This window comes from Humulus lupulus, chromosome 1, assembly GCF_963169125.1.
Source record: "Humulus lupulus chromosome 1, drHumLupu1.1, whole genome shotgun sequence".
Classification (NCBI taxonomy): domain Eukaryota; kingdom Viridiplantae; phylum Streptophyta; class Magnoliopsida; order Rosales; family Cannabaceae; genus Humulus; species Humulus lupulus.
In genome coordinates, this window is record NC_084793.1 from 15711090 (window position 1) to 15728483 (window position 17394).

A 17394-nucleotide genomic window follows, 5' to 3' on the forward strand; every position below is an offset into this window, starting at 1 on the left:
TCCAAATGACTCGTTTAGTGAGTTAAGCACTATTTTAAACACATAGTGTAACGGTCCTGGATTAGTAGGGCGTTACAGATTGGTTCTTGAGGCTTATTGTCGCCATACAACAAACTCTCAAAGAACTCCACTTCTCTTGGTTCAATTATCACATTAGACTCAAATTCTAATAGCCTATAGGCCTTGCTATTTGAGGCATAGCCTACAAACACACATTTGATGGTCCTTGGACCTAACTTGGTCCTTTTAGGCTCCGAGCTCTTGCAATAAGCAAGGTGTAATGACCCAACTACTCTAGACTTTGGACCATTAATGACTACTATACATAGACACTAATCTTTAATAAAACTCACTAGTGAAATAATCATAACTTCATTAAAACTTGTAAGACAAATGTTAAACTACATAAAATTTAAAGTAGGATATGAGATCCCATTGTTTTTAAAATAAAAACATAACATAATTTTAAATAAATGGATTACAAAATAAAGTGCAGAAAATACATATAAAGCATAATTTTTAAAAGACTAAGAAGCGACTTCATCCTCGAATCGAACGCTCAATCCACCGATTCCATCCTGCCTCAATACACAACCCTCAAGCTGCCAAGAACCTTTTCGCCACCATAGCTATTTTCCTGCACATATAAACATAAAGGAATGAGCCTAATGCCCAGCAAGGAAAATCTAACAACATAAATCATATACATAAAATTCATATCATATGCTAAAAACATACCATAAACATATACCATAAGCGTATCATAATCATATTTCATATATACTTATAATGGCCATTACTACTTGGGGCTTGTAAACTAAACAAGTCATATGCCCATTAGATTTGTGGGGCTTGCTAGCTAAGCAAGTCATATGCCCATAAATTTATTGGGGCTTGTTAGTATACAAGTCATATGCCCAAGCCTACCAACATACATAATATAACATTTCATAACACATAAATCATAAGATAACATATAACATATAGAATCCTATCCTATTTTCCTTACCAAAAATACCGGGATATGAGAACAGGATTGGGACATTGGAACACTCCTAAAAATCATCAAAGAAAGGTGAGTATACTAAAGAAAAAGGGATGAAAAGAATGAAATAACTATACCATCGAAAAGATACTTACCAAGAACCTTACGTTCAAGATCTTAAATTTCCTAACCAAGAATAAAGAATAGAGTTAGGATTTTGAGTAGAAAACTATAAGAACTTAAGGAAATAATACAGAAATGAACTAGAATTTGGAATACCTTTAATTATTCTATGACCAAACTACTCCTAGAACCCAAAATATACTATAAACTTTACTTCCCGAGTGTTTATTAAGCTCATAAGGTTTGTAACCAAGTTGCCTTCGGGCAAAGTAGTTATATCATCACGGATAGTACGAGGCGTACCGATCAAGATTGAGGATGTAGAAATAGAAGGAGACCTGATAGAACTGGAGATCAAGGACTTTGACGTGATACTAGGCATGGACTGGCTAGCTAGGCATGGCGCGACCATCGACTGCAAACGCAACAAGGTGACGTTCGAGACTCCTGACGGCTAGAGACTATGTTTCATGAGACAAGTTTCAAGACTACGCACACCACTAATATCATCTCTCAAAGCTTAAAGGATGATAGAAAAAGGATGTCAAGCATACTTAGCCAGCATCACAGATGTAGTAAAGGAAACACCGCTTAAGGTTGGAGATGTCCGCATTGTAAGAGAATTTCCATAAGTATTTCCCGATGACTTACCAGGATTGTCGCCAACTCGAGAAATTGACTTCACAATCAGATTAGTACCAGGCACCGAGCCTATCTCCAAGGCACCATACCGAATGGAACCTACAGAACTCAAGGAGTTAAAGACGCAGCTACAAGAACTCCTAGACTTGGGTTTCATTAGACCAAGCCATTCGCCATGGGGAGCACCGATTCTATTTGTAAAGAAAAAGGACGGAAGCATGCGGATGTGCATAGACTACCGCGAGTTGAATAAGGTAATGATTAAGAATAAGTATCCGCTACCCCGGATTGATGACTTATTTGATCATCTCTGAGGTGCGACCGTGTTTTCAAAGATTGATTTAAGGTCCGGGTACCATCAACTCAAGGTGCGGGGAGAGGGTATTCCTAAGACAGCTGTTAGAACTCGTTATGGGCATTACGAGTTCTTAGTTATGTCTTTCAGTCTTACCAATGCTCCAGCCGCGTTTATGGACTTAATGAATAGGGTCTTCAAAGACTACTTGGATAAATTCGTCGTAGTGTTCATCGACGACATCTTAGTATACTCAAGGGACGAAGTCGAGCATGAGGAACATTTGAGGTTGATCTTATCATGACTAAAGGAGCATCAACTCTACGCCAAGTTCAAGAAGTGCGAGTTTTGGCTTTTGCAAGTAGCATTCCTCAGGCACATTATATCCAAGGATGGAGTTGCAGTAGACCCATCCAAGGTAGAAGCTATGAAGGATTGGCCAAGACCAAAGAACGCATTCGAAGTAAGAAGCTTCCTGGGATTAGCAGGTTATTATCGGAGGTTTGTAGAGGGCTTTTCTAAGATAGCCACTCTACTCACCAACCTGACCTGGAAACAGCAAAGATTCAACTAGACTGATAAATGTGAAGAAAGCTTCCAGTTGCTTAAGGATAAGCTTTGCTCAGCACCAGTACTCACCCAACGATAAGTTTGTAGTCTACTGCGATGCGTCGAAGCAAGGGTTGGGTTGTGTGCTGATGCAAAATGACAAGGTGATAGCCTACGCCTCAAGACAGCTGAAGGAGTACGAACAACGCTATCCAATTCATGATATGGAGTTGGCAGCGGTGGTCTTTGCGTTAAAAATCTGGCGCCATTATCTTTACGGAGAACGGTGTGAGATTTATACGGACCACAAAAGTTTAAGGTACTTCTTTACTCAGAATGAGCTCAACATAAGGTAGCGCAGGTGGTTAGAGTTAGTGAAGGATTACGACTGCAAAATCCTATACCACCCGGGAAAGGCAAACGTAGTTGCCGATGTGCTAAGTAGGAAGAGTTGTGGAAGTTTAGCAGCACCAGCCGGAATAGAAAATCCGCTACAGCAGGAGCTGATCAGTGCCAGAATGGAAGTAGTCATCGGTAAGTTGGCTAATTTGTCTATCTAGTCAAATCTGCTAGAAGATGTACGGATTGGGCAAGGGCATGACGACACACTAGTGGCACATATGGATGCAGTTAGAGAAGGCAAGGCCACAGATTTCTCAATATCAGGTCAAGGGTTATTGAAATATAAGGATCGGGTATGCGTGCCAAATGATCAAAGGATTAAGATGACGATTCTAGAAGAAGCGCACAGTACCTCGTACTCAGTTCACCCAGGGGTCGACCAAGATGGTTCACGACATCAAGGCAATATATTGGTGGCCAAGGATAAAGAAGGACATAGCGGAATTTGTGTCTAAATGCTTAGTATGCCAGCAAGTGAAAGCAGAACTTCAGCGGCGTGCAGGCTTATTGCAACCGCTTAGCATACCAGAATGGAAATGGGACGATATAGCTATGGATTTCGTGACAGGTTTGCCACGAACAAGTAAGCAGCATGATTCAGCTTGGGTAGTAATAGATATGTTATACCCAAAAAATAGGAGAATGCATCCTAGGAGGCCAAGAGAGTGATCCTAGGAGAACCCAAGGATGAGGTCCGAGGAGAACTCAAGAAAGTGGTCTTAGGAGACCCCAAGGAGAAAGTGGTCCTAGGAGACCCCAAGGAGAAAGTGGTCCTAGGAGACTCCAAGGAGGATGTGGTCCTAGGAGACCCCAAGGGTGTGTTTGAGGTAAGCCTCCCAATGTTTCCTAAGTGTTGGCTCGAACGTGTCCAAGGTAAGTAGATAAGGAGGAGGAGTCCCATGCAAGCCAAGAATGGAGACTTAGATTTTGCCAAGGAGAGCCTACACAATGTCCGATCGGACATAGTTGGGAGATGCTAAAGGGGAGTGCCTCAGGCTTGTCCAAGGAGAGATGTCAAGGAGGATGCCTTGGACCACCTTGGTCCAAGGAGAAGGCAAGAGGAGGATGCCTCAGACCACCTTGGTCCGAGGAGAAGGCCACAAGGTCCGGTCGGACCTTGATTGAAGAAGGTATGCTCGGACTTGTCCGAGGTGAGAAGCAAGGGTGTTAGCTCGGACCACCTTGGTCCGAGGAGAGCCAAGCATACATATATCACCTTGGTCCAAGGAAAGCTTGAAGGAGTAACCAACATGCATGTGAGACTACATCAAAATCCCCTGAAACAACTTCAACAACATATGCGGGAATCTCTCATTCTTCCCACAAATGGGGGGTTTGTTACATTTTGAATTTTGAATGTTTCTTTGTAATTTAAATGTAATAAATATAATAAAATATCTCGGTTCTTGGGGATACCGTATGTATGACCCTAAGCCTATAAATAGGGGGCTTATGGGATGAGAGAGGGGCTTCTTCTGCTTCTTCTTTCTAGAGAGAGAAAATTGGGACTGTGTATTCTAGAGAGAGAAAATTGGGTCTGAGTATTCTAGAGAGAGAATTCTTGTATTTTTGCCATCAGTACTGAAGGAACTCAGTTGGCTCAGTCCATCTGATCTTGAGTACAGATATATAAATCACAACTCTAAGTGGATTAGGCTATTACCGACAATCGGGGCTGAACCACTATAAAAATCTCTTGTGTGTTCTTTATTTTCTTTATTAAACTGTCTGTTTTCGTTTACATTCTCTTGAAGTCTTGTCGTTATTGACGTTCTCACGTCGTTGGCTAAAAATACAGTCAACAAGATAGAATAACAAAATCCGCTCATTTTCTGCCTATTAAGACTTCATACACAGCGGATCAATATGTAGACATCTATGTCCAAGAGATAGTAAGGTTGCATGGAATCCTTAAGACAATAGTGTCCGATAGAGGATCGGTGTTTGCATCGAGATTTTGGGGAAGCTTACAGCAAGCCATGGGTACTAAGTTAAGTCTTAGTACAGCTTTTCATCCTCAGACATACGGTTAGTCTGAGCGTACGATACAGATTTTAGAAGATATGTTACGTGCTTGTGTACTTGATTTTGGAGGATCATGGAATAAGTACTTACCGCTGATAGAGTTCTCCTACAACAATAGCTACCAGTCAATGATCGGGATGGCACCTTATGAACTACTTTATGGAAGAAGGTGCAGATCGCTGTTACACTGGGACGAGGTAGGAGAAAGCAGCTCCTTGGTCCTGAAGCTGTTAGAAAAGCTCAAGAAGCAGTAGCGCTGATTAGAAAGCGTATGCTTGCTGCCCAAAGCCGTCAGAAAAGCTATGCGGATGCCAAGCGACGCGATGTGGAATTCAGAGTCGGAGATCAAGTCTTCCTGAAGATATCTCCTATGAAAGGCGTAAAGCAGTTTGGGAAGAAAGGCGCAAGCTTAGTCCCCGATTTATAGGTCCTTTCGAGATATTGGACAAAGTGGGAGCAATTGCATATAGATTAGCCCTACCGCCAACCCTAGCAGATAGCCACAACGTGTTCCACGTCTCAATGCTACGAAAGTATGTGTCAGACCCATCTTACATCCTCAAGTACGATACAATAGCACTCCAGAAAGACTTGAGTTATGAGGAACGACCGGTTAGCATCCTAGATAGAGGGATGAAGCAGTTACGGTCCAAGAGTATTCCGATAGTCAAAGTCCTATGGAGTAATAGTTCAAAACGGGAGGCAACGTGGGAGTTGGAGGAAGACATGCAAGGACAGTATCCGGAATTGTTTGGTAAGTAAATTTCGAGGACGAAATTCTTTTTAGTAGGGGAGAATTGTAGAGTCCAAGAACTTTACTTAGCTAGTTAGATAGTAGTAGTAGTAGTAATAGTAATAGCTAGTAATAGTTGTAGTATGTTTATTACTGTGGATTTTGGTTCAAGCCGGGACTTAGTTGAACACTCGTAGCAACACTTGTAGATTTTATAAGTTTAACCTATAGTTTAAGAATATTATTTATAACATAAGTGTTGACGCCGTTTTTCGTCAACAGTGAAAGAAGAGCACGTAAACAATGAACAGTAATGACCAATATAAATATGATAATACAAAACACGATTTTTACGTGGTTCAGCAGTTAAATCTGCCTAGTCCACGAGTCTTTTTTATTAAGCTCAAGATGATCTCTGAAAATTCTTCAAGGATGAATTCTTCAGAATTTTCTCTCAAGATTCAGAAATTCGGTCCTTTACAATGGTGCATGATTTCTTTATTTATAGAGAAGATTTCAGAATACTATCCCACATATTTTGGGTAGTTACTCTTTTACTTGCAAATAAATCAAATGGCTTTAAATGCCTGTAATCCGATATAAAAGGAAACGTCCCCTGAAGACCAGGGGGCGTATAACTAATCAAATAATATCCCATGATTTTAGGGGATTTACATTAATAAATGTAGACCACATCTCTTATGGACAACACTTGAAGATGTTCAAGGTTATTATCATATATCTCCAAGGCCTTATTCTCCCAGGTCTTACATCAACTTTCGAGCTAATGACATCTCCCGAGGTCACATGGCTTTCGAGATCGTACGCGCTTCAGGCTCGGAACCCTGATCCGAGGTCATCCCTGAGGATAGATGCATCTCGGGTGCTACCCTTCGAGATCGTGTGGATTTCGAGGCCACCATATTCGAAGTCGTCTCAGCTTTGCAGGCTCGATGTCTAGTCTTGAAACATACTTCAGACTTTACAAGTTCATTCGTTGCGAATCCAGCTTTCGAGGTCACATTTAACATGGCTCGAAATCTGGGTATAACAATAAGGTTTGATTGATATAGAATATTATAAAGATGATAATTATTATACTATAAGGTTTAGATAGAACTAATAAGATCATGACACTTGTCATGTGCATGTTTATTGAGAAATTAAAGTATTTTTGAGGAATAGTTTTATAAGAGTAATATTTGAAAACCCCAGAATCTGCCAGTAGCTTTAAAATCGTTATAGGACTCAGTCAAAGTTGTTTACTCAATTCAAATTAGGTTAAAAAAGTGCAATTACGTGTATAATATTTCAGCGTATGCCGATATATCGCAGCTCTAGGGGTGATATATCACCACTCGGGAATACGAAAAACACGTAACTTCACACGAACACTTCGACAAGCCTCGGGAATATAAGCCCAGGCGATATATCGGCTCTAGGGCAAGTTTTTCAAACAATTTTGAAACCAAGCTCATTTTATTCCATAACCTCTTGATAAGCCTCAGAATCTTTTTGACCGAGTCTTAAGCCTCTGCTGAAAAAATATTCAAATGTTTTTCAATTAAAAGTCATTATTTTTATTCAAGCTAAAAGAAGATCTTTTCATTCTTGAACTCTATAAATAGGACCTAGTACCCAGCAATTTCTTTCATTCTTTAAGCTGAGTTCAGAGCCTTCAATCAGCTAGGTTTACTTTAGAGTGTTAAACACTTGGGTTGGGGTTATAAGCTTTATTATCTTAAGCTTATTACACACTTGGGAAGTAAGGATAATAGTGTGTATTTTGATATCGAGGTGTAGTTCGGTTCTAGTGCATTCAAAGGTATTCCTATTCCTAGTTCATTTCTGTATATTTCATTAGTTTTTATAGTTTTTCTCTACTCAAATCCTAACTCATTGTTTTCCCTTCATGGTTAGGCAATTAAGTTCTTTGAATTTGAGGTTTCATTTCGTTAAGCTCTTCTTCTCGATGGTTTAGATTAATTACTTTTTCATCTCCTTCTTTTAGAAATACTCACCTTCTCATTAATGGTTTTTAGGAGTGTTCCAAAATCTCGTCCTTGTTCTCACATCCCAGTTTTTGGTAAGGAAAATAGGATAGTTATTATATGCTTATATGATTATGTTATAATATGTTTTTTATGTTATGATATATATATATGTGTGTGTGTGTGTGTTTTGGGGCTTATAGTTGCTTATATAGCAAACCCCAACACTTTTACGTTCTTGGGGCTTATAGTTGCTGAGCTAGCAAACCTCATTGTATTTTGAGGCTTATAGTTGCTTAGTTAGCAAACCCCAATGATTACCATGTACATGGGTTAGAATTGTGATATATGTTTATAGTATATGTTTATAGTTTATGTTTATGTTTATGTTTCATGCTTGTAGTAGATTTTCCTTACTGGGCATTAATCTCATTCCTTTATTTTATATGTGCAGGAAAATAGTTATGGCGACGGGAAGATTCTTGGCGGCTTCGGATTGTGTACTGAGGGAGAATGAATTCGGTGGACTGAGTGAACGATTCGAGGACGAAGTGTTTTTAGTCATTTTTAATTATGTTTTCTATGTATTTTCCGCACTAAATTTTGTAATGAATTTATTTAAGATACAAGTTATGTTTTATTTTCTATCAATGGGATCCCATACCATACTCCGAATTTTTATGTATTTTAACATTTGCTTTACATTTTTTAATAAAGTTATGACTATTTCGTATGTATGTTTTCGTAAGATTAGTGTCTATGTATACATAGTTTTAATGGTCCAAAGTCTAGAATTAGTTGGGTCATTACAGGCATATTCTCACCTGTGGCTAAGTTTAAAACAATCGAAATTTTACTTTCATTAGCTACCATTCATGATTTTTAGGTGGAGCAAATGGATGTAAAGACAACGTTTTTACATGGGAATCTTGAAGAAACTATTTTTATGGAACAACCTAAAGGATTCAAGGTGGAGAAACCAGGGAAAGATCTAGTGTGTCAACTTAAGAAGTCACTTTATTGGCTGAAGTAATCTCCTCGACAATGGGATAAGAGATTCGATATGTTTATTACCTCACTTAGGTTCACAAAGTCCAACTTGGATGCATGCTTGTATTATAAGGACTTAGAGAAAGTTGAAGTTATATATCTATCTACTAATATATGTAGATGATATGCTCTTGATTAGCAAGGAAAAGGAGAAAGTGAGTTGGCTGAAGCGAAAACTGCACAGTGAGTTTGAGATGAAAGATCTCGGAATGGCAAAGAAGATTATTGGCATTGAGATACATAGAGATAGATTGAAGAGGAAGATGGTGTTGTCACATAAAGGATACTTTAGAAAGGTGCTGCAGAAGTTCAATATGTTGTATACCAAACCAGTAAAGCTACCACTAGCAGGACACTTCAATTTGACAACTGCTCAATCACCAAAGACAGATGAAGAAAGGGAAAAGATGGCAAAGATACCTTATGCTATTAATGTAGGAAGTATGATGTTTGTCATGATTAACACAAGACCTGACATAGCTCATGCTATGGGTGTGCTAAGTAGATACATGTCAAATCCGAGGATTCAACATTGGGAAGCAGTCAAGTGGTTGCTGAGATATATTAAAGGTATAATGGAATGTGGGTTAATTTTATCAGATCAGCAAAAACATGCTACTCTAGAGGGATTTGTTGATGCTGAATATGCACCTAATAAGGATAATAGAAGGTCCTTAACTTCTTATACTTTCCAGCTGAATGGTAATAGTATTTGCTGGAAATCTCAGCTACAACTCGTTGTTGCACTCTCCACTACAGAGTCAGAATTTATGGCAACTACCGAGGCCTTCAAGGAAGCGATTTGGCTACAGGGATTGTTACAAGAATTGAAGATTTTGAAGGGAAAAGCTATTGTATTTTCAGACAGCCAGTCTTCAATACATTTGTGCAAAAATCCTTCATATCATGAGAAGTCCAAACACATTGATATTCGAATGTTTTGGATTAGTGAAAAGATTGATCAAGTGATCGAATTGGAAAAGGTTCCCACTGAAGAGAACCCTACTGACTTGGGAACTAAAGTATTGACTTTGGACAAGTTTAGGCATTGCTTAAACTTGATCCAACTTGGAGAGAAATGAAGAGGGTACTTGTAACGACCCGAATTTGCTAATCGGGCTTAGGGCCTTGATTAGTGTGCCTGGAGGGCAATAAATGATTTATTATGCTTTAATGTGTTAATGGGTGAATTAATGTGGATATATGATAGTGATGCATGTTTAGTGAGTTAAATGTGCATGTGGGCCCCGTCTGGATATTAGGGGCATGAATATGATAAATGTCATATGTGTGATATGTCTGTGCAGCACGATCCGAGACAGTCCTGGGGAGCGCTTAGCCAGAGTGTCACAACGGGGTTGAGATTCAGACTCGGGGTGAGTCGAGGGGTAATTTGGGTACTAGGAGTGTTATGGGATTATCGGGACATGAAAATAAATATTTGGAGATATATTTGAGGATAGAATGTCTAGGCGGGAATATTGGGAAAATTTACCATTTTGCCCTTGGGGACGTTTTGGTACCCCGAGCCTTGAGGTAACCATATAGACTTAAGCTGAATAAAACAAAAAGGAGGATTTACTTAGAAGCTTTGGGAAACCGACCTCTATACTTCTCCTTCTGAACTAAGGATAGCATCTCACCATTTACATCTTTCTCTCCTTCATTCTCTAAGGCATATCAAAGAGAATTTTTGGTGCAAGCTAGCTTAAGCAAGGGATTGGGCTGAGGAAACCTAGGAGCTTAAAGCTTGAGGATTAAGGATCAACTACAGGGATTGAATTCAGCAAGGTAAGCTTTAATTATTGGGATTATGTTGAGAATTGTTGCTGGTTTGCTAGAATATGCATGCTAGTTAAGTTTGATATGTTCTTGAGTATTTTAGTTGGGTTTTGGAGAAGATTTTGATGGGGTTTTAGTGTTGATATTGAGCTAGTATGTATGTGTTAAATATCTGGGTTTGATAGGTGAGTTTTGGGTGAATTAGCTTGAGGAAAGGTGTGGAAAAATGGTGGAAAATCTGGGTTCGGAGGTGAGAGCCGCGGCCCTAGGAGGGGTGCGCCGCGGCCCGTGTGCGCGCGCGGCCATGGGAGGTCGAGAAGCTCATGCGCGCCGCGGCCCGTGTGGGGGTTAGTGAGGTGCTAGCCTCTGTTTCGAGGCTAGCCGCGGCTCTTGTGGGTGGGGCCGCGGCCCTTTGTGCCAGTTTGAGTTTTAAGGGTATTTTAGGCTTGGGAACTCAAGGGGTAAAGCTTGGGATGGATTATATCACCCGGATTGATAGAATTCAAGGTCCCGGAGGCTAGGGTTATGGCTCTAAGTTGTTTGTTGGATTAGAATTTGATGGATGGACATTGTTAATGTGTTGTGACTAGGGTTTCGGCGAGGCTCACATTGGAGGACTGTGCTCGGGGCTTCGGTGCTCAAAAAGCTCGAAACTCAAGTAAGAGAACCCTTGTTCCCATAGAGCTTGTGTGCAGGGTTGAGCCCAATGTGTTTGAATGGACTGATATGCAGGGCTGAGCCCAGTGTGTTTGAATGGATTGATATGCAGGGTCGAGCCCAATATGTTAGAACTGCGGGGCATAGCCCTTTATCTGATTATGCTAGAATTCTATACTTGCATGTTATGCTATGTGTATTATGATGTGAATGGTCGACTTGAGCCGAGAACGGTGTAGACCGAGAATGGCGAAGGGCCAGAAATGGCATTGGGCACGTTGAGTGAAAGGCCGAGAACGGCAAGGGGCCGGGAGCAGCGTTAAGCACGTGGAGTGCGAGTTACCAGGGCGAGTCCCTAGAAGGAAACCTGGGATATCCTCACGGCGTGGTCCGCAAATCCAGGGCTTGGCAAACGCCTGGGACGGCTAGGCCGTATGTGTTTAGCCAATTGGTGGCCTATTTATATGCGTGATATATGTGTTGCATATGTTATCTGTGTGTGGGTTCTCTTGCTGGGCTTCGGCTCACAGATGCTCTGTGGTGCAGGTAAGGGTAAAGAGAAGATCAACCAACCATGGGTATAGCAGGCGTGGGGCGGCGTGTACATGTTTGGCCAGCCTGGCTGCCACGGCCAGAGAGTTTTGGGAGATGCATGTAAATAAACTCTGATTTTGTCGTCTAGTCGACTTGGTTTAGTTAATATGTTGTAAACATTTCTAAACTGTATTTTGGGATCCCAAGTGTAAACCTTTTATGATTTTCTATGGAAATTACTATTTCTAAGGTTATTTTCCTCTGTTTATAGCTTAATTACACTGTTTGATCTAAAACCTCGATTAGCGAGATGAAAGTACGTTTTTAAACTCACTTAGTAACGGCTCTAAGGAAGTAGGGCGTTACAGTACTAAGCTAGGATGTCCACTCATCAATATTCAGATTCAAGTTGCAAGAATTAAGGTGGATTTGTGGAGAAATTCTCACAACTTTTCATTTGCTTATAACAAACTTAACAACTATTATTTAGTTGTCTAGGTGTCAAGTGGCTATATATGTTAGTCATTCATTTTATTTGTGAGATATATTCATTTTTAGAAAGCTGAGAGAGAGATATGTATATGTGAGGAGAGAGTTTCTTCTCAGTGTTTGAGAGTTCTTTGAGTATTGGGTGAGAGTTAAGGTGTATGGTTCAAGAAAAACCTTGGCTGAGTTTTGTACTCAAGAAATAATTGCTCAAAGAAGAGTTGATCTCTGTAATTAGGCTTGTGATACAACATCAATTGTATCGGAATGCACTCTTCGAGTCAGTGCCAAACTCCAAATTGAACCGAAGTTCTACTATCTCATTTCCATCCCCATAATAGCTACACAATTACATATTTATAGGCTTTTACACCACTTACAAATTACTAATAAGCCCCTGTAGTATTTTCATAGTCTAACACTTTCCCACCCTTCAAAATCACCTTGTCCTCAAGGTGGTAAAACTGAAAAATAAAACTAAAAAAACACCCCATTTATTTATGTTTTGGTCCATTTTAGCAAGCCCAAGCCCAAACTCAATAAGACTTCTAGGTAACACTTGGGTCTTCTTCTCCACATGACTAGCTGCCGCTGGAACCATGAAGCAACTCAACACCTGAAATTGAAGTAATGATGCTAATTCCTTTGTAGATTCCATTGACTGTCTTCTTGATTTCTCTGTAACATATACACATATACGTAGATATATGTATATATATATATATTTCTTCTTCTACAGCAAACTCATGAACACATATACGTAGATATATGTATATATATATATTTCTTCTTCTACTGCAAACTCATGAGATACCATATCAAAGATGAGTCGTCGCTGCTCCTCCGACTTGCTACCGCTATTCGGCGTGACCAAGCTTCTCTCCGACCGTCCATAATCACTCCGTTTCGTCCATCGCCGTCAAACTCTGTTACCCCGGCAAGCTCCACTTTCCTTCCCTCTAATAATCTTCGAATGAGTCCGACATTTTTGCTTGGAAACTCCGAACGATGAACTCGACCAGATCCGTGCCAAATCTGGTTCGAATCACGAACAACGAAGACAATGTCGGAGCTAACATCGATCATTGGAGCTAAGATCATCTTCCTCAGGGTTGGTGTTCCTCGAGCTTCATTCATGGCTGCAGATCTAGGATCTACAATGTCCGATGAAGCCACAATCGTCTTCTCCGCCTTCAGTGCTCTGCAAGATGTCATCAACGTAGATCGTACCGGAATCGATTGCGATCTACCTGGATCGGATCGATTAGAAATGTTGCTGCAGACGAGATCAAGAGGCATCTCCAATTGCTTCGTGTTGCTCACTGATTCAACCTTCGGCGAAGTAGGCAGTGCCGGACTTGAGGGAGCCATCGATGTCTCTGTTGATGAGCAATATCCCTCAACTCTAGCATCTAATTCCTCTTTGAGATGCACTTTTATTGCCTTCAGTTGAGCATCGAAGAATTGATCCATGCGCAATTCTATGGATTTCAGTGTGGCTCTCGCGAATTCATAAAGCTCTTCGTCAGTCATTTTGCGGGGCTCTCAATGAAATTCTCTCAATGAAAGCACCAATTGATACAACATCAATTGTATCGGGATGCACTCTTCGAGTCAGTGCCAAACTCCAAATTGAACCGAAGTTCTACTATCTCATTTCCATCCCCATAATAGCTACACAATTACATATTTATAGGCTTTTACACCACTTACAAATTACTAATAAGCCCCTGTAGTATTTTCATAGTCTAACAGCTTGTAATCTGATATTTATAGTGCACTAGTTCTGCTGGATGTAGGCAACAAATTGTTGCTGAACCAGGATAATTTTGGGTTGTTGTTTCTATTATTTGTTTTCCATTTCACTTTGCACCATAACTGTTTGAATTAAGTTGTGGTTTGCATTTACATTTTTCCAAATTTGTTGTATCTGTGAGTTTTGGTGTTGAATTTACGTTCAACAAAGTTCTGATTTATATTAGAGTTTTTGAGATTTGTTGCATCTATGAGTCTTGGTGTTGAATCTACATGAACATGTTTTATGTTTTTGTTTTTTTGATTGGTTGCATTAAGGAATTGGGGATGAAATTTCGATTTGGTTAGTTGAACGTTCTCTACAGCATAGCATGAGAAGTCTATAATTTCATTCTAGAGAGTAGAAAATATTGATAAATCAGATAATGTGAGATTTTTCCAGTAACTTTCTAAAATATAAAAATTCGGAAAAAAGAAATTTCTGGGAGCATAACTTTAGCATATATGCTAGGAAGACTCGACTTTTCCGTTTTTTTTATTGACCAATTCGATAGAGACACATTAAACAAAGAGTAATGTGCAAGAAACAAAGTTTGTAAATTCAGCTTGTTTACATATATTTTGATATTGAAACAATAAGTACTCATGATGTTATAAACATTATCTAATGAAGCAATTAAAAAGATTGGGTTTATTTCATTTTGGTTTCTTTGCAAGTCCTACTTTATTTTCTTACAAAACGAGAGACTCAGGTTTATAATCTCTTGAACATGAGTCTGAATTGGTATACAAACACAGAAGATAATATATAACTAAGAAAGATCTATTCATAATTTTTCACATGTGATATGCTGCTGTAAGATATAAAATTAAAAATACCCTTATGTGTTGGCTATGGAGGCCCCATATGTGATTGAGATTTGAGAAAAAGATCGGCACAGTAGACTAACGTTTTGGGGGTCACTGAGTCAGAGAGATGGACAACATGGACTGTCGTTATGTCCTCTCTTCAAATGTTAGTTTTGGCAGCATTGATCATAGAATTAAAATGTAAAATATGCTACTTTTGAATGAGTGACATGCCTTGTCATAGCAAAACTCTGTAGCGTGTGTGACAAAATTATTTTCTAGAAAAATAAAGGAAATTATGGTGAAAATACCAAAATATTTTAAAGATCAAGTTGCATTTATATATCAAAACAAAAAATTTGGTGGACTTTTATTTATGAAAAATTTGCAGCAAATATACTAAATTAGGTGTGTTTGGTAAAATTTTTGTTTTGAATTTTTTAAACACAAAAATAAAAATAAAAATATTATTTTTATTTTTGTTTCTTTATTTTAAAAAAATAAAAATATGTTTGATAACTATTTTTGTTTTTTGTTTTTAAAAACAAAAAATAATAAATACTTTTGATAACTATTATTTTTATTTTTTTCTTAACAATATAACATGAGGTGTTAATTTGAAAAAGAGAAGAAAAAAAAATGGTTTAAAAAAATTTTGAAAGTGAAAAAATTTTGTTTTCAAAATTTAGTGAATTTTAATTAAATTTTTTTAAAATAATAAATAAAAATAGAGTTACCAAACACTATTTAATGTTTAATTTTCAAAATTTTAACTAATTAAATAAAAAATTATTTTTTGAAGTGTTACCAAACAACTCCATAACAAATTTTAATTTATTAATTCAAAATTAGGTTTTTTTTTTACATATTTCAAATTTTATTTTATCGAAAAGAATTTGGAACTTTTTAATTAATGAATATTTTTAGGAAATTAAGATTTAATATATAAGTGAAATTGTAAAACTAAAATTGATATTTTTGTCACTAATTTCTCATAAATTAAATTCTACATCCATACCAAAATGTAATATTTAGCATTTTTACCGCTAAAAAAACTATCAAAATGACTTAAAAAAAAGAGGAGGTCATTCATTATATATAGAAAAACAAGTACCATATATATAACATATATACTAACCATACTTAATGTTTCTTTTTTACTTAAATACTTTATCTACTTAGACATGAAACCACCAACAACAGCACCAATAAGAGCAGTGGGATCTCCAAGAATAGCAGAAACTATAACACGAACAGCCCCACCAGCAATCTGACAACACTTCCTCGCCTTCCCTCCTCCATGATGATGATTTTTTAATGTCCCCTTAAGGCTTGGAATCGTAGTCTGCAAATCTCTAACCTTGTTCTTGTCCACTTTCAGATACATGGCTTGCCAACTCTCCACGAGCAGCTCCTTAACACAAGCCACATGAAGGTTATAGGTCCTGCAATCTGAGCGGTAGGCCCACCCATACCCCTTACCGCCGCAGCCATGACAAGCGCTTGATAACTTGTGGCACAAGTAAAGGGTGTGCTGGCCATCATCTAGGACTTGAGGGAGGTTGGCGCAACAAGGGTGGAGATCAAAACCACATCTCTTGCAATGGTAAACAAAACCCAACACTTCATTTCTACAAGCATCACATAATCTCTTGGCTTCTCCTGGTGGAGAGTAGTATAGCTGAAACTCACACTTGTTGTAAAATGGATGAGTTATGATAGGACGAGCAGCGACGCAGGCCTTGTGCAGGTCGAATTCGCAGCGCTGGCACTTGTACTTTAGGCCAATTCCAGCTTCTTTGCAGCCATCACAGTTGAATGGGATTTCAGTGTATTCAAGCTTGAGTTTGTGGTATGGATGGATGGGGTGAGAGATTTCTTTGTCTATCTTCATGGGGTTTTGTCTATTTCTATGTTTATTGTCTTATTTTGAATGTGGAAGTGGGAGACATGAAATTTGTTATATATGCTGGTTATGTGTATGGATTTGATTTGTCTTTTTGAATAGCCAAAAGGGATTTTTCAACAGTTGCTATAGCTCTATTATTAGGCAGATTATGCTTTGCTTAAGTTTCACAAGGAGAAGAATATACAACTTTAGTTCTGTTTAAGGCGATTTTGTTAATTAAAGCTCAAAACAAAGGGGTTGAGTGAGGAATCAAAAAAAGCCAATTTGGCTAATATGGAATCTAATGCCTTGGAAAGATGGTAGTTTTGTTTATTGAGACTGGAGATTCCCTATAATTGTAATGACCCTACGTTCATGTATAGTACAGAAGAACAGTTAACAATGGCCTCAAAACCATTGTGACATGTCTCAAAATTAACCAATAAGGGTCAAAGTAATAAAAAAATTGACAAGTGTATTGAAAGAAAGCATCACGGAACTTTAGTTTAGGCTCTTCTTTAACAAGTTTTGATATTTTCTCTTTCTACTTCTTAGTCCAAAAAAGAGAAACAAAGATAACAATCTGACCCACAGAATCATCTGACTCCAACAATTGGAATTTGTACTAGTAATTTGGATTTTATTCTT

General features: G+C 38.5%; 1 protein-coding gene across 1 annotated transcript; it reads right to left on the reverse strand.

The window, feature by feature from the left end:
- Positions 1–15922: 15922 nt before the first annotated feature.
- On the reverse strand, positions 15923–16900 carry LOC133786680 (uncharacterized). The gene has a single exon (XM_062225494.1). It carries the CDS (start codon positions 16750–16752, stop codon positions 16033–16035), a length of 720 nt encoding a protein of 239 aa, XP_062081478.1. The 5' UTR covers positions 16753–16900; the 3' UTR covers positions 15923–16032.
- Between the last annotated feature and the right edge of the window lie 494 nt (positions 16901–17394).

Excerpts from the sequence above, each read along its gene's own strand:
- LOC133786680 (XM_062225494.1), bottom strand. The coding sequence starts at position 16,752 with ATGAAGATAGACAAAGAAATCTCTCACCCCATCCATCCATACCACAAA.